At 44.7% G+C, this 22,894-nt stretch overlaps 5 protein-coding genes across 5 annotated transcripts; 4 read left to right on the forward strand and 1 right to left on the reverse strand.

Annotated features, from left to right (window-relative positions):
* Nucleotides 1-1,536: 1,536 nt before the first annotated feature.
* Nucleotides 1,537-3,927, forward strand: N7471_010397 (Hsp70 family protein; the record flags this gene model as incomplete). Its single annotated transcript, XM_057283116.1, has 6 exons — nt 1,537-2,190; nt 2,245-2,302; nt 2,357-2,558; nt 2,656-2,862; nt 2,926-3,094; nt 3,154-3,927. 6 exons carry the CDS (start codon nt 1,537-1,539, stop codon nt 3,925-3,927), a joined length of 2,064 nt encoding a protein of 687 aa, XP_057132095.1.
* Nucleotides 3,928-9,082: 5,155 nt separating this feature from the next.
* Nucleotides 9,083-9,782, forward strand: N7471_010398 (uncharacterized protein; the record flags this gene model as incomplete). The annotated part of the gene is made up of 2 exons (XM_057283117.1): nt 9,083-9,350; nt 9,532-9,782. The coding sequence occupies 2 exons, from the start codon at nt 9,083-9,085 to the stop codon at nt 9,780-9,782; spliced, it is 519 nt and encodes a 172-aa protein (XP_057132096.1).
* A 5-nt stretch (nt 9,783-9,787) lies between these two features.
* N7471_010399 (uncharacterized protein) lies at nt 9,788-10,495 on the forward strand (the record flags this gene model as incomplete). Its single annotated transcript, XM_057283118.1, has 2 exons — nt 9,788-9,967; nt 10,016-10,495. Coding segments are annotated over 2 exons (660 nt in total), but the record flags the coding sequence as incomplete, so codon positions are not given.
* Nucleotides 10,496-11,467: 972 nt separating this feature from the next.
* Nucleotides 11,468-11,797, forward strand: N7471_010400 (uncharacterized protein; the record flags this gene model as incomplete). The annotated part of the gene is made up of 1 exon (XM_057283119.1): nt 11,468-11,797. The coding sequence occupies one exon, from the start codon at nt 11,468-11,470 to the stop codon at nt 11,795-11,797; it is 330 nt and encodes a 109-aa protein (XP_057132098.1).
* Nucleotides 11,798-13,563: 1,766 nt separating this feature from the next.
* On the reverse strand, nt 13,564-14,067 carry N7471_010401 (uncharacterized protein; the record flags this gene model as incomplete). The annotated part of the gene is made up of 1 exon (XM_057283120.1): nt 13,564-14,067. One exon carries the CDS (start codon nt 14,065-14,067, stop codon nt 13,564-13,566), a length of 504 nt encoding a protein of 167 aa, XP_057132099.1.
* Nucleotides 14,068-22,894: the final 8,827 nt, after the last annotated feature.

The following is a 22,894-nucleotide window of genomic DNA, read 5'->3' on the forward strand; positions in this document are numbered from 1 at the left end:
TTTATATAGTAAAAAGCACTTTTCTTATTTATATATAAACTTTCAATTAAATGCGACCAGTAGAAGCTAAGATACAGTGATTACAGCACTAATAACTAAGCGGTTTTATGAACGCCAAGACTATAGTTTTGTGCAATTTCGAGCCCATTGGGGCTACTAAACAGAAATTGCACGTAATATATATATTTGACTAGGTTTTGTATAACTATACCTTTTTAATTATACACTAATATTAACTATATTCATTGCTGATAAACGTTGCCATATTTTTACACAAATTGTTTGCAGTGTTTGCGACAAAGCTGGGGCTAACTGTGACTAAGATGCCTAAGCCAGTGCCTAGTTAGCTAGATTCTCAAGTCTAGGGATATTCCTCATTCGGCTATAGTTATTGTGTATTGATAAGTGGATTAGCGAAAACACCTGACCATCTGGGTTTAATCGACCGCAAGGTGCTAATTGCCTCGTGTTTTTTGAAAACGATTAAACTCTGGACAGTTCAGAACTTCAGAAACCCTGACTTCCATCCAAGTCCCGAATCCCCTACCACAGATCTCCCAACTAGACCTCATAACCGCCTGCGAGCCGCCCTCTGAGGGCCGCCCACAGACCCGCACTTTTGCGGGCGGAGGGCGGGCTACTCCTACCCGCGGGCCGGGCGGGTTATTTGCTTACCCTCTAAGGGCGGCCCTCCGAACATTTCGAGGGCCGACAAACATAACAAACATAGAATATTATGAAATAATAGGAGAAGTCAGCAGTATTATACATATAAATTAGGAATTATACATCCGAATTAGGAAAGGTCAACTTCTTTTTATGCAAATGAGGGCGGAGGGCCGGGCGAGAGTAGGTAAGTATCCGCCCTCCGCCCGCGAGGGTCGGGCGGAGGGCGGGAGATGCCGGCCCTCTAAATGTTTTAATGAGGTCTACTACCAACTCCATGGATGTAGAGTGAATCCCCTTCAGCATCTCCCTTATGCTCGTGGAGTCTCTCCAAAGAACTCGAAAATACTCATTGCATTTTGCAATTTGCGTGGTTTTGCTTTTATTGTACTTCTAACCCGATAGAGAGGGCCTAAAAACAAAGCAGGGGTTCTTCCAATTTTCGGTCCATATTGGGTTCCACCGCATCATCTCCTGTACATAGTCAACCATCCACCATACGGGGCAAATAGTTACAAGATACAAAAGGGATCTACACCACAGACCAGCAGGGCTGGTTGGAAGGGAAACACCCGTATATACCTATCAATATCAGCCTTAGTGACGAGACTGCAGGGTTCAGGCGGAAGATGACTATAGCAGTTGATCTTTGCCCGGGCCTAAGCTTCTTTCAGTTTTTCCCCCGATTTCCCCCGATTTTTTATTTGTTTATTTTTTGTTTATTTTCATTTTTGCTTTCCTCTGATCCAGCAGCCTCTAGACAAAATGTGCCAAAAGGGGCCGGTCACGTGAGCATTCGCGGACGAGTCCGGTGGGAGCGGTAACAAACGCCTCCACCTAACCTAACAATTACGGACTTCTCACGCCGTGATGGCCCAATCGTGCAGTGAACAAGCGCCCGAGGTAGTTCTGCTTGCGATTGATATTGGAACAACCTATGCTAAGGTCTTCCTATCCGAGAATCCCGATTCCCCCGACTCGGTCGACTACGCCCTGGAGTTCCCTTTAAGCAGTGATGACAGAAAGAAAACGACCACAGAACTCGATACTACCCTAGTATTCTCTGAAAATGGACAAGTCTGGATGTTCGGTTCCAATGGCTTATCGTTTTCTGGTGCTCATGTCTTCACAGAATGGAAACTCGGCGCTATGGGCTTGGAGCCATATGCCCATATGCTAGCCAAAGCGTGTGAGCGGCTCCAAGAATCCGCTCCACAACTAGAAAGTGTCAGCGCTGCTACCCCTTTTCGGAAGCTCTTCTCGCATATCCGAGACACAGCCAAACAACACCTTCAACAGAAATACGGCGGCAGCTTTGATGCGATAAAATGCTATCTCACATATCCGGTTAGTTGCAGTGAGTCTTTGAGACTTCTTCTTCGCCAAGAGGCCTCCGCTGTCGGACTGGATGTCATGGGGGGCGTTTCGGAGCCCTGGGCGGCTGCCCACTACATCAAATCCAAGACACGTCTCGAGCTGCCACCCGGCGCGAAATTAATCATTGACTTCGGCGGCGCCACCGTCGTATGATGTCCTCGACGATCCTTCCTACGTTTTTTACACTGACAGTCTGTATAGGATGCCGTTGTGTATGAGGATAGCACGGGCCAGATAAAGCAGGCTTGCGCAAGCAATGGTCTTTGCCCTTATTCACGATGTCAAAGCTAGCCGGATCGCTGATGATCAATAGGATTTCCCGGTGGAGGACAAATGATCAATGAAATTGCGCGCAAGTGGCTTAAAGAAAAGCGCCTAGGTTGGAATGCACTGAATTGTGATATTCAATGGACCCGTAACATATCCCCGTTTTTTGATCGATGCAAACGCGCATTTACTGGTCAGTCTGACCACGAGATTTTTGATGGAAATGGCAGCACCGTCACTATACCCTCGTGAGTCCACTTTCCCGATCGAGAGACGTCGGAGGCTTCCCGCTATAGTTTCGATTCGTCATCAACAACAGCTCATAAACGTCCTTCTTCCTTCTAGAGATGCCATGAAATCATTCTTCGAGCCTTTGATTTCAGGAGGCGTGAGGCTAGTCGAAGACCTGTGTGAGAGAGCGATGGCTGCTGGGCATCCCGTCAATGCTGTAGTGGTCTGCGGTGGTGTCGGGGAAAACCAGTGGTTTTTCCAAGAGTTTTCCCAGAGAATACTGCATAGCACTGGCATCGAAATCTGCAATCGGGTACTGAGGTAGGTTAACAATGCTCTGCTCCCATCGGAAAGCTACTAAAACTGTCTTACCGCTGCTTTCAGGCCTGAGATTATAGCACATGGGGCGCTCTGCTACGCTCGCAGCCCTGTTGTTGAAGAGTGTGTTATCACACGAGATTTAGGCCTGGCCTACGACGGATACTATACAAGAAGTGGAAACCCTTTGAAGTCTGGAAATTGGCACAAGGGCATAGGTTGGATCTTACGTAAGGTGGGAATCCCTATCTCGAGAGCTGGCAGATTATCGGCGCTTTGACTGACTGCTCGCAGGGTCAAGATCCTAAGAAGCTGCCCGATTGTCTGCGATTCATCAAAGACATCCAACCTCATTCGATAGACGAAGGCGACCGTAAAATCGAGACGGATTTGTACGCCACTCCCGCCAATTTGGAAACATTTGGCAAGCACATCCGGCGGAATAACCTTATTGAATGGAAATGTGCTATAACATATCCGGCCACGAAGTCGATTCTCTCCCGTTTATCCAAACTAGGAAGATTTTCCGGAACGCTTCCGCACGAAGAAATGTTTCCGCTTGGGTCTGAAACGAAGGAATCTGAATTTGAATTTCAACTTACCCTGGAGGTTGAGAAAGAGCTGTTGGAGGCTCAATTTTCTGTCAAACTTCAGGATGGGCGTCTATTCCCACTGAAAGATGTGTTTTATACGCCTCTACCTTTGGAACCTAGATCAGAGTTTATGAACCGGTGTATCCGTTCTGGGAATCCATTCGCATCTATTCCGTCTCTCCCGGTCTCCCCGGGAAGTCGCGATCTATCAACGACGCGGGCAGATAGCCGACTTGCTACTGTCGTACCGCAGAGCCCCGGTCGACCCGAAAGTGCTACGCCTACTGTCTCGAGCGTATTGACTTTGCGTCGTCGAAATAGAATGATGGGTTCGTCCAGCGGGTTTTCGACACAGCAGGTGCAACAGCCCCCTCCACAGATTCAAAGCCTGGTTGCCAAGTATCTGAATGAGAACCGCCTTCAGCACAAGAACCGCTATCGGAAGCAGCATCCTAGCCTAGCCTTATCATACTAAGAGACGCTTTTTGAACCAAGATGCATACTTTCCCGCCGCGCATAATTTCTCTTGATATCGTCTAGACGGTCTGACGGCTCGAGCTCACCCTCAGGCAAGAATGATCACCGCTATCCTTCTTCAGTCCCGGCTCCTTAAGCGTACGTCGCGCAGGATAAGCCGAGAGTAGCATAATGTAGAGATTAATCCTAATAATTAATAGTGTGGGAAAGACATGGAATGACCGCTAGGGCCTTTCCTTTGCAGTGCGGATTTCTTGTACAAATAGCATTACGCCAATAGCTGCCTAAGAGAGTGGGAACCTACCGATTTGATGTGCAAAGACCAACCTATTCCACGAACTAACCGGCCCTTAGAATTTTTACCAAAATTACAGACCCTCGCAAGCGAGGGTCCGCCACCCAAACCGTACTTCTTTTTTACATTTTACTTTGACTACCATTTAGTATACCATCACGTAGTAAATTATTTAATTAAAAATCGTAAACAAATCAATTAACCAATTTACTACTAGTATACAGGATCAGATCAATTTCCCCTACGTTTTTTGGCTCGTCCATGCTTCCTAATCTCGATCAACACCTTCCTCCACTTCCGCTTCGTTTGTTTCTTGATCGACTTTCTCAGTCAATTTATATACTTTTCGCTTCATTTCTTTGACTTAAGATGAATTGATAATGCAAGTTATTTGAGTATAGCGTCGATAAGTATTATACCGGGCGTAGCGAGCACCTATAACAGCTTGTGTTGAATCGAATTCCCGCTGTAGCTGGTAAGCTAATGTAGCTTGCGCTTCAGACCCCTTTTAAAGCTTTATTAAAGCATTTCTAAAGCTCTGAGTATCTAGATTATGCTAATTAAGCCGGCAGCTAGTCCTTCTCAGTTTCTTAGCGGTTTTTGGAGAGCTGAACTTAGTGTTTTTTAAGGTGGTTAAGGGTGTATTCGACCAGGGTAAAATATTATGATATAGATCGTACGACTTCAATTCATCCGTAATAAGCTTAGGATTAATAGGCTAGAGGCCAGTTAATTTAAATCTAAGCTTAATTATATTCGGCCGGAAGGTCTTTCGTCTGATTTCTCCCATTAAGTGTAGGAATTCATCCGTACAGAGTTTGCGGCATCCGGTCATTATAGCGGCTTCAATAGCCTCACTATACTAGTGTTTATACATGCTAAACACGCCGACATCGAGAGGATATAGTATATAACCATGCCAAGCGCCGAACCACCCATACCAGGGGTTGGTGCGCCCCACCAGATACCAGATTTTCACTAGATACCAGATTTTCAATTTGTTCAACTATGAAAATACTATTTACATGTAACCACCATGACTATATATATACCAATTTGCACCAATACTATCTCTTGCCGCCATTGAAGCTTCATGCTCAGCTTCAATTAAATCCCTCGCTTCCTGAGCTCTCTGCTGCGCTGCCAATTCCTTGGCATGCTTTGCCTGTAAGCGCTTCAACTTCTTAGAATCAGCATCCTGTCTTTTCACCATCATCCTATTTGCACATAGCACTGAGCCCTTAGATCCAAGAATCGACTTCTTATTTCTCGGCTGGTTTGCATCTGATTTGTGGGACCGAGACTTCTTTAAATCGGCCTTGACCAATTCAAGCTGTTGAGATAAAAGCGTATTTGCATTCATACTTCGTTGAACATGCCTTTGTACGCTCTTCTGTAGATGCTCCATATCAATGACAAGCTTAGTATTAAGCTTTTTAACCCGCTCAATTGTATCTGGTGGCGAATTGGTGACAGAGCTTGTAAAGTCTGGGGGGGGGGGGGGGGGGGGAGATGGCGTGAAAATCCTAAGGGGGGACCCTTCAGCTTCGAGATATCTTTGGCGTAGAGGACTAAGAACAAGCTCTGGATCTAGCGGGTAAATACCCCTAGATCTAAAAGAAGATCGAATGGTTCTCTGTGTGAGAGCTTGCTTCCTAATCTCTAGGATCATCCTAAAAAGATCCCGCTTTTTAGATACACTTCCACCCCACATCATAACCTCATTATTCATCGCACGAAAATGATGTTTTAAGCTTTGAAAAGCCTGACCATCTAGCGGTTGGCAGAGATGGGTGGTATGGGGTAAAAAGTAGAGTGGGATAATGAAGTTCTTCCTGCAAAAATCGACGAATTCAAAGGTTGTATGGGAACCATGATTATCCATAAGAAGTAGCCTTGGCCTGCCTTTTTGGACTAGTTTTATACTAGCTGCATCAAAGGAAAAAAGCCATTCAAGCGCAGTTTCATCGTCAATCCAACCATTGGGGGTAGGTTTAATACGAAGATCGGTAGAACTAGGCATGCTTTCATACCACTCCGCCATATGAAGACTACCCTTAGGGAGAAACTAAGGCAGCATCACCCAACCATCGGCATTAATGCATTCAATGCTAGTAATAGACTCCGATTGACCCCCAGTGGCGATATCGCTAGTTGCACGAGAGGTAATAACCTTACGTTGCTTGCCTTGGCCAATTCGGTAGCCGGTTTCATCCCAATTGAAGATCTCATGTGGTAGGAATTGATGCCGGTTTATAACCTCTCTTAGGTTATTAAACCAAAGTAGCAAAGCACCGTAATCCTCGCTCTCCACCCTCAATTTTTCCTTGGGTTTTTGGAGGATATAGTTCAATTCGGGGGGTAGTCTTTGGAGGAAGCGGTATGCCCAGTTGTGGCCAACAACCCGATCTTCACCAGCCATTTTTAAGATGGAATTTGCAGCCCCTTCAACCATCTCTGGGATAGGTGAGATATATGCACTATCTAGGATTTGAATCCAGCTAGTGAGTGCCTATTCTTGAATTAAATTCAAGCTTCTGGTTGATTTAGCACGGTCGGCATTAGACTGGCGCCCACGAATTCGGCCCCGGAGCCGATCAGATGAAACATCGAAATCACGGGCCAATTTGGCGATATTAGGCTTCTTGGCTTGGTGGAAGGCTTTGACAGCTTCCTGGATTCGATCCTCGATGTTTTCGGTTGAATTTGGCATCGTGGTATGGTATAAAAATGTATGGGAAGTTGATAAAATTGAGAAAATCTGGTATCTGGTGGGGCGCACCAACCCCTGGTATGGGTGGTTGGGCGCTTGGCACGGTTACCTAGTATACGAGAGTAAGAAGAATAATATGATTTCATTTTTCTCACAAAATTCGACGAATTAGCGTGTTAAACGTAAATACGATCCAAAACGGTCGTAGTAAGCAAGCCTTTTTCTACTAATTGTTCGACCAATTATCCATTTATAGAAGAGCTGAATCCACTGAGATTCTAGACTCTAGAATCTAGAGTATCATTGACATACCCATTAGTTACAGATATATACTCGTCACCTTCAATAGCGTCAAACCAGCGTAGTAATGCCTACTTAGCACTTGGAATTATAAGTGGTAGGAAAAACCATCGGCCGAAACAGCCTCCAAAACCGTAACAGATTCACGATTAGTGACAGATCCATTAAATAGGTTCTTTTTTAGGAGCCTAGTAATAATAAATTAATCGCGTCCAACACTACTCTACTATATTACTAAGTTATATATCTATTTTAGGTGACTTTTATATAGTGGTGGGCATGCCCATGGGCGATGGGCGTTGTGGACGGGCACTCGAAAATCCTAATTGCCCACCGCCCACCGTGGACGGGCGATGGCACCTCCTAGGTGCCCATGGACGGGCGATATCGCAGTCTAATAGCTAGTGGTCGCCAATTTTTAGTGGTGCTATAGATTCGTTATAGTAGTCTTCTTCAAGAATTAAATTAGCTGGTATAGCAATTTGGCGCCGGTTTATTAAGGCTCCGACCGTGTCAAAGTAGTCGATATAATCCCATAAAGCTCTTATAGAGCTAAGCTTACGGCCATTGGGTTATCGTTGAAAAAGCGATTTTCCTCCTTTCCATCGGTGGTGTAGTTGGTTTACAGGACCCGCGAATTCTCGCGCAATTCTCGCGATATTGAGTTTAGATTGCTCGCTTGCGAGGGTTTCTAATTTTGGTAAAAAAATGTAAAGGCCGGTTATGTAGCAACACGTCATAAATACGATCTCCAGCTTTTCCTATGTGTCATCACCCCGGCCGGGGACAACCACGAATCTATCCCAAAGGGACAAGAAATGGCGCAAAAATATTTCGTATTGAAATGGCTAATTGGTGCGTGTCTTTCAGTCCCTACAGTTGTTGCACAGTCATAGACAGCACAAATCAACTCCACGATGTGCAATTGGAACGGATTTCGTGGTAAATCACCGTATCAGGGTATGGATCTCCCGCACACGTACTGATCGGACAAAGGCTTCCAGACCCGGCAAACTATCATGTTGAACGGTGGTTCTTTGTGGTGGCAGAGGTTCGTCATGCCGGGTCCTTATCACTATTACTGACTCTTTCTAAGTGGATATTCCGATGGATCATACGGCATTCCAGCAAGCGACGGCAAGTAACCGAAAGCTGTTACGACAATGCATCGCGAACAAAAGCTGACTGTTCCAACTAGGAAACTCTGGGGACACGTTCTATAGCATATCACTCGCTAATCGATTCAACATTGAAACAAGCAACTTATCTAGTCTGTTCGCAAAGTGGCCCAACCTAACCACAACCCAGCCAAACTTTGAAAGTGGTGCGATGTTTGGAAATAACCGACAAATAATCCACTACGGGTTAGCACAATAATGCCGCTCCCTTCCACGAGCCTTGTTCTAATAGCACCTTGCTAGAGGATCAACCCAGCCAATGGACAGCGAAGATGTTCCTGGCGCGAGAGAGGTCCTTGGATATAGATATCTGGATGGGGGCTCGGGTCATGACGAAGGGTCGTTCTTCAATTCCTCGTTACAGTAGATTTCGAAAACGGCTTCCCCTTAGAACACTCACGGCTTGTTTCTCGGCCCGTACCCGGAACCACACTAGCCTAAATTAGGACTAGTGGTAAGCTAACATGCATTGTGAGCCAAGGATGATCAATACCAAATCCAAATTCGAACTAGTGTGGTTTCGGGTACGGGCCGAGAAACAAGCCGTGAGTGTTCTAAGGGGAAGCCGTTTTCGAAATCTACCGTATCAAGTAGTATGACTCGCTATGTCAGAGATGGGGGCCTAGCATCTATGCCGGGCGAGGACCTAGCTTTTTATTTTGGTGGCATGCGAGGTCAGGACTGGGGCCCCATCACTTCGGACGATGGGTCAGCGAATACATCGGCGAATACATTGATTGTAGCGAATCTGACAGCCACTGGATATCATAAACTTTGGCGAAACCTGACACTACCAAACTATGTTGCGAGCCGAGCGAATCCGCAAGTGGTGTGGAGACCGGTTTCCCAGCAGGGTTCTCGCAGTGATTGGCGGAGTGAAAAACCCAGAAGACATTTATCCCTCCGGTCTGTCCTCCGCACAGCAAGAGCAGGATGTGAAGCAAATCACCCCGTTCTACCGACCTTGGGAGGACATTGGTTAACTCAGCGCAGTCCCTGACCGATCCGGACTTTATGACTGTCATTCCAATTTACGATATTGCACACAATACATGGTACGTGCGCCGTCGGCTTCTGGAAAGTGAGCAAAAGTTCAAGTGTTATTTCAACCAACAGGTACCTTCAAAACACCACGGGCGATGCTCCCTCGAGCGGTCGTGCCTCCTTCTGCTCCACTCTCGTTTCTGCGTCGGATGGCAGTTCTCACAATATTTACATTCACGGCGGCTAAAACGGACAGAATGCTTCCGCCACCCCTTACGACGATGTGTACTTTTTTTCCTTGCCATCGTTCATGTGGATCAAAGCCTATACCGGGAGCTCTCGCCATAGTCGCAGTGGACATCAATGCTTCGGTGTCCTACTAAGCCACATGTTAGTGGCGGGGGACCTATACAAGGATCCATCTGTCTGTCTCGAAGGTGGAATCCTGCAGACATTAAGTCTCAATCATCTGGAATTTCAGAAGACATACTCTCCGGACGCTGTCGAGGAATATCCTGTACCAAGTGTGGTGACTCAGCAGATTAGAGGAACGTGGGTCATTGATCTTGTCTGACGAGTCTGTGAGCCCCGTGGCTAACAAGATATAGAGCAAAAGGAAACGCCAGTCGAACAGCGCCAGAATCCTGAGGAGACCCCCAGCTCAAGTCACTGTTTGGTGCATCTTACACGAAAACTTCCCTGCTTGGTACCCATATACTACATCGGAAAGGCCCTCGCAACCGAAGACTACTGCCTCTCGAGCTTCCATGTCTCGGGAGGAAGGCTGGATTATGCCTGTCGCGGTTGGTGTCGCGATCCCTACTGTTGGAGCAGCTTGCGTAGTGTTAATATGGCTTGCTGTGAAGCGAAAAGCATCGTCCACAGCATGGCCTATGCTCGCGGAGACGCCCCTGGATATATATTCTCGGTCTTAAGTCCGGCCAGTCTCTACCAAATGAGACTGATGGGGTCCCAGTCGAGCCGCGGCCCACGGTACGCCCGGTCAGAGTTGTGGGCAGTAAATTCAATGAGCTTCCAGCGCATGTTCCCCCACCAGGAAACTCAAATGGGTCTTCTATTGCTGGGAGCCCGACACGTATGTACTTCCGGGAGCTAGAGGCTCTAGGAGACTCGGCACGATGTTTCGAGAGATCAAGCACACGGGAGGACGTCAATAGACAAGCAATGTTGACGAGTGGAAACCATTGAGAATTCAGAGTGTCGATGCGTGGGGGCACCTTGCCTATAAATAAAAGAAAGGTTTTGTTGGCTGGAATGAAGGCCGCGCAAAATGACGCAGCTACGGTTCATCTTTATCGAATTTCGTAAACCACAATAACAGCGAAGCTTGAGAGAAAGTTTATTTTACTGCGGAGAGCGGCATATTTTGAATGGCTATGTGCACCACGCAACCGAGGTTGCCAGACTTCTATAGATTGATACTGTAGGTGGGAGACAATAATCTTGAGAACTGCGATGCGTGATTGATGGCCGCTATTTTGATAGGCAACGTAGAGTTCGAGCAAAACTTTGAGACATTGTGTACCTTAACGTGATGGCCTGGTGAAGCTTTGCACTAATTTCGCGATATTACCAGATATCGGCTGACTTGACACAAAACTTGAGCTTGGTTGTATCGTGAATAACCGAAAAATGTCAGCTATCATCAAAACGACGGTCATGACATGTTTGGCAAGCAGACCAACCTCTTGTTGACTAAACTTCCAACGACTAGTTACTCATTCAAATACCAAATAAATCGAACGATCCCACCTGCTCTATTTATTGGCGAAACTGCTTTTGCCGAGCCAAGCCTGTCAATAGCTGTTCGAAGTTAATCTTCTTCTGATATATTACATCAGCTTAATTCTTGTAAGGACCTCAAATCTATCTCAAAGTTCTTCCTCCACTTTGTTCACTAACCAGAAACATAAATCAATTTTTGATGGCGCGCCATAAGGTAGGGCGGAAACTTGAACCGCCAAAAGACCTACCTATTACAATGGTCAAAGATATTATTTTTCGACCACTAAGTGACCTGCTAGAGGTGGATGTCCCTATAAAAGACATGCACCGTTGGGTACATCGACCATTCGCTGATCGTATGGAAGAAGCAAGGAAAAAAGGAAAGATTGCGCGTCCGATGAATGCGTTTTTACTCTACCGAGCTGCCTACTATGGGATTTTCAAGGAGTATTTGCGACAGAAAAACCACCGCATCGACGGCCAAGTTATCTCCAAGGCCATTGGCCTAAGATGGGGGAGTGAAGAAACGGCCGTTCGTTGCAAATTCGAAGAGCTAGCAACCATCGAGCGCCATCACCATTCTACGCTGCACTCCGTGCTCAACCAGTCCACCATCAAGGGGCTCCAGTCGCGGATAAAGTGGGCTTCATAATCTCCCACCCCGGAAACCAAAAAGTGCGGCGAGTCTGCCACCAACCGGAAAAGCGAAAGCCCTGCCCCGGAAGCTACGTTACTAGTGCTTGAGCAGCCAGATCCGCATTTTGGTCACCCCAGCGGCTTACAGTGGCCTACCCTACCTGACTGGGGTATTACGGATAGCTCGCTGGTGTCGTCAGAGATATGCTCTAACCTCTGCCTTCTTGGTAATACCACGTACGAACATGGCGACCTCGTAAGTGCCGGGTTTTAGGATAATTTCCTAGGCGAGCCTTGGTCTGAGCTGCATCACCGGGCGATGTGCGTCGATTATATCAACCCTCAACTTTTGCTCCAGTAAGATCCAAGGCGGAAGTTCTCTACGCGACAACCGGCAACGGGGTTTACACTAGACCAGGAGGTTGCTGGCAGTGACCCCAAGAGAAGAAGAACATCACATGTACCTTTGTGGAGCAAGAAAATGGTCTACGGGCAACCCTCAGACTAAGCCAAAATGACAAAAGAAACTCTACGTCAAGCGTGGTCAAGTCGGTTCTTACTTGCAACCTTTGCAATAAATGATGATATATTAGCACATCCTTCACCTCCCTGACCTGTCGGGGACTAGAAGTTCATAATTATACAATATTATTTTTCCCTTGCAGATTTTTTAAATCTCTGTCAACCTGATACTATTTTACATACCACCAAGCCCTAACTTAACCGTGGATCCTGTCTCTATACAAGGCAATATCCTCGATCGTACCTCAATGGGCGATCTATCGCTTCAAAATCCAGTTCTAGAAGCAGCTATTTATTCTTCCATCGAATCCTGAGTAGAAGCACACGTTCAAGCTGAGATTAACGCTTCTTGCATATTGTTCCCACCGTATTTAACATACGCAGCCGAGAAGGAGTCTCAATACAACTTCGGACTCATTTCTCTACCGAGACATTCTCGACAATACATCAACGTCAGACTCTAACACTAGTTTCTACGCCGACGATACCGAGGATGGTCCTGAGAACGATACTTCAAGTCCAAACTTAACCTACGTTCGCGATGATAGAATCTTGATTAATAGTAATAGGAGGACCTCTGTTATCGCTCAGCAGGTGCATGAGCATGTTCTACTCCTAGAGTATCCTAAAACCAACGATCGTGGTATCTTACATATTATCCACGCACTAAAGAATCCCTAAGTAGGAAAAGAAGAGACAGCTACTACGTCCGAGGTGAACGAAATCTCTATAGATTATATCGTCGGTATATTTTATGTTCTAATACTATATCCTAGATATATGCTAGAAGTGTGTTTAGATCCAATTTTGCATACATAAAGTCAAGTTAAGATAAAGCTGGTTTATCTATAAAAGTAGTGGCCAATAATAGACCTGGCCAGGAGCCGCGGGTGAACTTCACCAACCTCAAGGAGGTTCACCCACCCGGAGGTTAATGTTCCATGACCTAGAACCTCCGGGTGGTTCTATCTTGGACCGAACCCCATGGAGGTTACCCGCGGGTGAACCTGAAGTTCAACAAGCATGACAAATAGGTAAAAAACCTGACTTAGGGTCAACTGCATAAATTATGTAGAAATAGATTGTATTCTCTCGTAATTATAAGCCAAAACTTCATTAATGTATGTCCTTACAGGAGGATTTAGTGCATATCAAGGGTTCAGCTTCGAATTAGTGTCTCAACTATCAATTATCAATGGTTTATATTACATCTATAGTGCAGTGTCTGGTTATAGTTCTGAAGAGTCAAGATTCAAGTAATCAAGCTATGTACCCATACAGTAGTCTCGACTTCTTCCGCATTCTACCGGATGCACGATGCTGCGTATCAGGGAAGTCAGGTAAGGGTGATGCCCTGTTCTTATCTGGATCCCCAAATTCATCAGCATCAGAGTCTTCCTCATTGTCAGAATTAACCGCAGGCCGCTTGTCAGCGGCGACTGCTGAGAGTGGCGGTGCGTCCGGGGTTGCTTGCGTAATTGATATAGCAGTCGTTGTATCCTCGATATCCTCCTCATCATCACTAATACCCTCGAAAGCATGTGTCTGGACATCAATTGTTTCGGCCGAAGCGGCTATCTCATGGTCTAAAAGATACTCTTGGAGAATCAGCCGCTGCTCCTTGATATCGAATCTTGTTGTATACATGTGTAACATAATATCGCGAACAGTCTCTGGGTTTAACGACCCCTGGTGGTAGTGGCATACATCCCGGGTAGAGTTAAAAAGACGCTCAACTCCGGCACCAGTCGCTGGAATTGACATGATATCACGGGTAATGCTTGCAAGAATAGGGAATTCCCTCTGATGATCTTTCTAGAAGATCCGAATAGATCCATTGATAGTATCTAATTAGGTAATGTTAGTTATATGATTCATAAAGTAGGCTTACTTACTTACCATTCTAGAGATATTTGGTGAGCTCGTCGTACTGCGGAGCAGTTAATCGTTGTGAAGAATTGCCGTCAATGGCCTTCTTAAGCTCCGATTCAGTTGTGAATAACTGGCTGTCAGATTGTATCATCTCTGATGGTATACGTTGGCTGTATCTCTCAAAAAGAGACTGAAGACTCTCGCGGTATTCCATTCTGTAGTCCTTTCCTATCTCAGGCTGGGTCCCAATTGCATAGAGATTACCTTCGATATCATCTGTCTCGCCGTATTATTTCTTCAGTTTCTCTTTCGCAGCATCGAGGGAGGAAAGCATTAGCTGTTTCCAGGGAACCTTCTTTCGACGAAGCTGACGCATCGATCTTTCAAGATGATCGAAGAGCTTATTGTAAATCGTAAAGACAAGGTGGATAGTCGAGACTTTAGTACGACAAACTAGCGTAGTGAGGGTGAAAAGGGGCTCAAGAATACAAAGCAGATAGTCAATCTGTCGCCACCCCTCTGCACTCAATATAAAATGGTGTTGATCTTAGTCGGAACAGAACTTGTTGAATGCGATATAAAGCCTCTTCGCCCGTCGGAGCATCAGAAATGTCGAATTCCACCGTGGACGAACATTCTGGATTAGAAGAAGCCGTAGCGTACTACTAGGCTGGGTATTCAGGAAGGCTTCCTTGCGTTGAGGGCTTCCGTTGATATAAACCGCAAGACCTCAGACCTATCAGGAACCAGAATATTTGGAGCATCTAATTGTAATTTAGATATATAATTATGTAAAAACATTTTTTATTTTTATTTTTATTATAGTTATAACTATCGCACTAATTTATGTAAACTATTCATGATTCATAAATAGAAACATACCTTGTTCAGAGTATCGGCGATCTCATGTTTCTGCTGGCGCGCACGAAGTAAACTTATACGATCATCAGACCATTCTGTCTCGGCGCTATCATTCTTTGGCGAAGCCTTGATTTTACCAAGCAAGTCAACCGGACTCAATTGAAAAACATGCGCAAGGCAGGGCACTTGGATAATCGTAGAATCCGTCTCCATATGTAGCTTCTTGATTGAATCATTCACTGCTGCGATAAGTGTCTTATTGTTAGATGCATTATCAGTTGTCACCGCCAGTACTCGGTCAACGATTTGGTGCTTTTGTAGGATCTGGAGAACTACATCCCCGAGGTTCACGCCAGTATGAGATCCAGAAATTGGCTCAAACCCAAGTAGGACCTCACGATACTCCCATTCCTGGTCTAGGAAGTATCTTGTGATAGCCATAAATGCGTGCTTGAATGGTGAAACCCAGCAGTCAAGCGCAATCGACATTTTTGCACCAGATGGGAGCTGTTATAGTGTCTCTTGTTAATACTCCGTAACAAAACCCCAGAGGCGGTCGCGAATCACCTTTCTTGATGGAACGGTCGGTGGTGTAGGTGCTAGCCGTGCGTAGGAAATGAGGTCATAGAATTCTTGGTGCTCGACGAAGAGGAAGGGTAAATGTGAAACAGTGATTAGGTTTAGAATCTTCTGTTCCCATGTTTGTTGGGTAAAGATAGGCGCTGGTCTTCTCTCGGCCTAAAAGATAGTGAATTCATTATTAGTATTAATAGTTAATATAGGCTATCTCGAACATACCGCGTCGCTGAGTTGTTGCTGGATATTACCCTTCTTCGTAATTCGCTGTCGACAGCTTGGCCCATCAAGATGCTTCTGCATCGATGAGTTTCCAGTATGATTTGTAGCTGGATGCGTAAGAACTGTGCGGCACCGATTGCACATAACGCCAGGCTTTCAATCTTTAGTATGTGCAACTTGTTGAAACCCAGTCCAGCAGTCTGCGCGACCGCTGACTTCCCAGTTTAGCCGCTTCTTCTTACCAAAGTCGGTTTGAAGCCACCACTTAACGAATTCCGCGGACATGTCGGTAGTAAAGACGATATACTCGTTAATACTATCTGGCTTGATTCGCGTAAGGGTATCTAGGGCCCGAGGTCCTGCACGAGATCGGACTTGGTTATCTAGAGGGTCAGGACTTGAATCAAACTGGCTTTCGCGTTGGGATAGCGTATCGTCAGGGGTAAGGAATTATAGCGCGTCTAGCGGTAACCCTTCGAACTTCGAAGCTAGATGATGCCGCATGTAGCCGTAGCCGTCGGTAATCTGAGACATAATAAATTCGGTAAACCAGTATAACTTAGGGAAGATAATAAGGAACTTACTAGTTATTCTGTAGAAGTTACATGATCTTCTTGGTCCCTCTGTTTATCCCTATTCCACAATGCTCAAATTTATCTATCAACTTTTATATCCACCTATCTATATCTGATTCGCTAGTATAGTGGATCACTATAGAAATGAACCTCAATAAACCTCAACGAACCTCAATGAGAACCTCAATATAGGAAAAATAGAACGTCTAAGTCTAACAATTAGGACCTTTGAACCGGATTCACGGTATATCCAGATCAGTTAAGCTGAATTCTGAAAGACAAAGTGATAGAAGAAGATATAACGGTTTGAATGATATTAAAATGAGGGGATTAAAGTGCGTCTTTATAATTTTCTTAAAGAACAGTAGTTCTACTGATAAAGATACACATACTTTTCAGCGATATATATATCTACAACTTTATATGCTATTTTATCGATGACCTCTATTGACCACCCACCACGTCGATATCATCGAATATTACCTATAATTTGTAGGTGACCACGCCTCCTATTTACGTTTCAATAACTATATCTTTATAATTCATTATGTTGATAGAGTATTCAGTGAAAAGTCTATAGGTTGACGGACCAGCTTTAAAAAACAGAGATGAATCATCAATTTTATCCAGCCAAAAGAGGAAAGGCGTCAAGAAATTATGTATATGCAGGTTCATGCGGGTCGATAGAGGTTGGAACCTCACCTCAAGAGGTGAGGTTCGAGGTTCCGGGGTAGGGACCCATGCGGAGGTTTAAAGCCAGGTCTAGCCAATAATACCTTGAGTGGGCCCACGGCCGGGCTTGCTTACGAACGAGGTATTACGCCATCCGTAATGCAGTGGTAGCTCTTAAGTTTTGATCTTCGACATGTTCAATTTGTTCCGACATCGTGGTATGGTGTAAAATGCTAACATAGTTGATGCCAAAGTGGAAAATTATCGTTAAGTGGGGCCCACCAACACCAAGTATGGGTGGTTGGGCGCTTGGCACGGTTAGTAGATTAGAATAGAGCTTTTACAAAACAGGTATAAATAACAGTTATCTTTCTGCTAAGTCGGCGAGTTATACAGCCCAGCCCCACTGCAAAAGTTTCCGTGATCCCGCTCCTACTTCAAATATATCTCACACCCCATACATTTCATTTAATTCCCGTATACAGTAATATTAATTTAATACAATGAAAATAGTATATTTTCATAGAGAGTCTTGTAATATTATTTACATGCTTTTAATACCTAGTATACCACCCCTGAGCGGCAATTACTGCCTCACACCTTCGATTCATGCTTCGAATCAACCCATCAAAGTAATCCTGACCTAACTCCCCCCATGCCTGGTGAATTAATTGTTGAAAATGCTCAACTAATTCTTCTTTGGTTCCTACAAAATTATCCTGGTCAGGATCGAGGCGATCGATCATTTCTTTTAGCTTCGCCTAGGCATGTTCAATAGGGTTCAAATCCGGCGAATACGGCGGCCGGTCGGTAGTAGGAATTGCATTCTCCCACAACTACGCGTTAATGATTTTAGCCGTATGAATTGAAGCGTTGTCATGCATAAAAATGCGCCCCGAATTCATAAGAATTGTGGTAGTTTTTCGAGTTTCGAGATACGATTGTGAAGAGAAGCCTTGTCGTGCAGAGAACGGATCTCAAAATAAAGCATCTTTCGTAGGCCATAGTGAACGGTGAAATTTTCCTCGGACGGCCCATGTCATAGGACTAAGCCTGAGATATCGTTTGTAGGAGCTATAGCAGTATAACAGATTCAGGAACTATACATAGCAAGGCGGAAGAGCCTACTCGCGATTAACTCCGGGTTTTCGTACTTCCAGCGTAGCCTCCCGTTATTGTCAAGAATAATGTCGATGGTGTTCCCGGTAAAGCTGCGCGGTTCGACTGAATCTTTCATATACTATACACGCCGCGTCAACGGCCATCAGTATGAGATCCTATTCGTAAGTGACGAACCTTGTGAGCCTCATCGAGTGCAACTATTGGGCCAATTTTTGTGTCCTGCTCCATGAATATTTCAAAGCAAATATTGAACAGAGAACAAGCTGTATCAGGAGAGATGCAAGGGCAAGAAATATCAATGATCGTCCATGGTGATGGCTGGTCAAACAAATTAACCCGTCTTTGCGATACTGGGATTGACTGTCAGGTTCTAAACTTTGGTGCCCAGCTCAAGCCTGCGCCCTGGGATTTTTCCCTTTTTTTTTAGCCCACTCGGTGGCTTTGCTTGCTGGGAAGGCATGAAGCTTTCAATTGTCTCTAGGCGTTGCTTCGAGGGCTCGAGTTGACTAGGAAGAATATCAGAATCAAGGACTCGCTTTTTGAATGCTTGGTAATCGAAGTGGGATGTCTAGAATACGCTGGACAGTATGCCTGTACAAAAGGTACTGGCCCTTTGTCTTGACCCACAGCCATAAGATCTAGCATGCGCTTGGTATTCAGGTTGGCTTGATCTATTTTCAAAGGCTCCACCTTGATATTGAACCTTGCGTAGGTCCCCTAAGATATATATTCGAGGCAATAACATTTCGGGGCTAAAGTTAGATTACCTATATAGTTCTAATGTTTGTTGGAGCACACAGAACTCTGACATTGATCTGAGAGTGAGATGCGAGGAATGCAGCCCCACAAGGTGGACCGCCATTATCGCAGATGAAAGTGTCATACTGAAAAAGGACAGCTGTCAACGGATTCATAAGTCTACCAGCCTCAGAGGGAATTAAATAGCCCTCCAGTATGCAAGACAAGGTATGGCTTTTACCCGAACCCTGAGAGCCGCAGATGAAGGTGCTCGATGGCGATGAAACTTTGAAAAACAGTCGCGGGTCTTTTTTAAAGGTTAATTGTGAGAAATTGGAAAACCAGGTGCTTCAAGTCTCTTCAACCCTCCCAAGAGGTGAGGATATACCTAATGTAACCAGTAAGCGAGTGGGCCACCCAACCCAACCAACTAATTTTTAAATACATTTATGTCAAGCAAAAGGCCATTAAGTTAATCCAATTGAAAAAAATTTATTTAGCTGGGCATCTATTGATTTTATGCCCTATTTCACCACACCCACTACAGAAGGCCCGTGTACGTGGCTGTAAAGGCAGCGAAGGGGTTGTTCCCCCGGGGGGTGGAGGTACATCAATTGCTTCCACCAGCTCAGTAATCAATTGAGAAGCTTCTTGACCTGAGAGGCCTTCTTTGGCGGGCATATGCATTCTAGATCGAGTGCGCTTTTGCTTCTTCTTCTCGTTTTTAACGCGTAGTTCCTTATTTTCCTTCGCTAGTAGAAGAGAACTATGCATTGTAAGGCGGAAGCCTTTCGCAAGCTGGCTTAGTGCACGATCTGATGGGCTTGGTGGACTTGGTGGACTTAAAGATCTTGTTCGAAGTAAAGCTTTGATTGATGAATCCTGTCGACGTAGCTTTTTCTCAGACCCGAATTTCAAATGGGCACATTGTCGCAACTATCCAGACCCGGCCGAGCTGGAATCCGTGAAATGTGCATCCTAAATTATCGTTCGTGATTATGGATAACCAAAATAATGATTGTCCCCACTGAGATCTTCATTGAAGCGCAAAATGAGACCGAAAAAAATTAACATGATTCCCACGATTATACACCAAAGGTTATCGTTATTGAAAATGTCTGATAACATTTCAGCGCCGTTCTATATACCCCAGGCTGAGCTTTCAGTCTTCCATGAAATCAACATTAGCACTGTATCAGCTGCGTGTTTTATGATTGAATGGTGGGTCTACATACCGTCTGTCACTCTTGCCTACTATTGCCTTGAAAGGGATGTGTGCCGAATACCACTTCAGAAAGGGCTTTTAAAGGTAGAGAGAGTTTCTAGATAGCGGGTGGGGACGGAGAACACAGTTTTTACGAGACTGAGGATGATGAAATTAAAGAAACAGTTCATTGCAAAATCAATTATTATATTGAATCAAACAAGCAAACAAATGGCCAAAACCTCGGGTGAGATGAAGCGCTCTATTGTGGTAGAATACGAGACATGAGAACGAGGTTCTATAAAGAACATGAATGTCTAAATATGGGTAAAGCGGCTAAATAACAAGATCTTAATAAATATCGTAGCAATACCCAGGCAGGCATTATACAGATGCCCCAGAAAGTACACATTATGTGTACTGGAAGTGTGCGCCTACGGCTGATACAAGTGTGTATTAGCGTGCTCTAGGGGCCCGAATTCTCTTTTTAGGCGCCTGAATCTCAGTCACCAAAGGTCTAGTTATCCCTGTTGCCTTCATCCCAGGTTTTACCAAGATGGCTAAATTTATCCATCGACTCTTGAACGGTAAAGGGAGACGCATAACTATATATATAAAACGACTATATCTTGTTCGGAATAAATAAAAATCCCGTGGTGGAATCCGGACGACGAGTTGATGGAAGAATGGTAAGTCGGGGAAACCTTGGCCAAATGCCACGAGCAGTTTCTCAGCTGCCGAGGTTGTCAATCAAGGCCATTGGGGTTAGGTAGTTGGAATCGTGGTCGTACAGTATCGACTGGAAATATAATCTCTCCATAGACCAGAAGGGGGTGGGGTTAGAACACGTAGATAGCTTGCAAAGGAAAGCGGAAAGGTCAAACGGTATTCGAGATAGTTGAAGGTGAATTTCCATTATTGTTTTTGGCGCTATCCATCCATCTACTGCAATCACATTAATATTCGGGATAACATGGGAATGATGATTCCTTGAATTCTTGAGAATAATTCTCTTTTCACAGTCATTGAGCCGCCAGAATTTCAGCGATTATTCAAGGACCTATCAGGGACTCCCTTCCTATTTACCATTCGTCATACGCTTTGACAGCGTCTTTGGCAAGATTTAGACTTGCAATTTGCTAAATTGATAGATATACATAGATATACGAGGTGATAGAAACTCAACTTAAATTCTAGCCAACTCCATTGGCCATAGTACTACAATTGTGATATTACATGTATCTAGGCTGATCGATAAAGGTTTCTCTGGACGCGTCTTTCCATCGAAGAGCTCTACTCATGGTGTCCCCTTCTGTCTTCTGAAGGCCAAATGGATCTTGGTATTTTGTGCTAGACCTTTCACTCAACAAAAAACCGGTTCCGTGCGAAGAAAGCAGTACCATGTAGACTGGGACAACTGGTATTATCTTCTAATATAAGCCTATCTGGACCGCAAAAGGAATCCTGGACCACGATGGAATTATAAAGGCGGATTTGAAGCCCTTACAAGATATCCGTTGAATCTATGATAAGTTGAGGATCTTGTTGAAAAAGCCAATCTCCGTAATCGATTGTAAAATAGCCCTCTACGTCGTGTAGTTATGCCAGAGTGTGCCCATCGCTACTTGATGCTTTACGTTATCTTTATCTGCAAAATATTTCTATTGTTCTTGCTAAAAATGTTGGTGCTGCATAGATAATTAATTGGCAGATTAGCGGAAAATCGAAATTATCGCTATTGCTAGTCACTTACCAATTCTATGCGGGTCAGCACTTAATTCCTTATTTATTTTAGAAGTCTTCCAATGTCCATAGGTCCTAAAAAGGTGACACGCGCTAGCTTTTCCAAAATGGTAAAAGCGAAACCCACTGAGTTGCTATTCATAAACAACCAGACCGTTCCAAAGGTCCCAAAATAGATTGATTCCAATTTTAACAATCCTCTCAGTAGTAGCTTGCCCTATAATCAAGTATTTATCCTTCTATGTCCAGTTCTGGGGTCAAACATTATCAAAAATGGGGAAAGTAGCTCGCAAGATTATCAAAATTGTCAATCCCAGAGACAGAAGAATTACATTCAAAAAAAGACACGATGGCGCGAGGAAAAAAATCCACGAGTTAGGAGTACTATGTGACCAAGATACATTTCTTTTTGTCCGAGATCGCGTGACTCAAAGGGTCCGAATGTTTTCTTCATCAAACGAACAGTTTATACCTAACTACAGAACAATTAAGCTAGAGGACCGGAAAGGCCCTAGTGACATGCAGCATTATTATGATAAGACGAAAAGGCGGCCTGTTTCTAAAGTTTCTACGCCACTACCATCAAATGATGGGTCCAATCAAAAGCGCGAAGTATACAAGGCTCTCCTTCAGCAAGGCCTCGCCTGCCACGACATGCTACAGACCGTTTCGTTACTTCGGTTCAAATAGTGTACCGAAAAATCCCTCATTCTAGTCTGATTCTCATTTCTTTAAAATAATAGGACGAAAAGGCAAGCATCGTCATCTCCGATTCAATCACTTGAACCTTTCTAAAGGAGATTCAGTTTGAAAACGGGGCTTGCCTGGTGATGAGAAACAGGCTTGGGACAATTTCCGAACGTCTGAAAATCGGAGTAGTTTTGTGTTGACCCTCAAAGCCTTCAAGGCGTCCTTCGTTACCGCAATTCGTGTATCATTACCTTTTCAGAACCTACTGATGCTATATATGGCTGCGCCCTCCATCAATACCTTGGCAAAGCCTTAC

This window comes from Penicillium samsonianum, assembly GCF_028829775.1.
Source record: "Penicillium samsonianum strain IBT 33392 chromosome Unknown utg000006l_segment0_segment0, whole genome shotgun sequence".
NCBI classification, from domain to species: domain Eukaryota; kingdom Fungi; phylum Ascomycota; class Eurotiomycetes; order Eurotiales; family Aspergillaceae; genus Penicillium; species Penicillium samsonianum.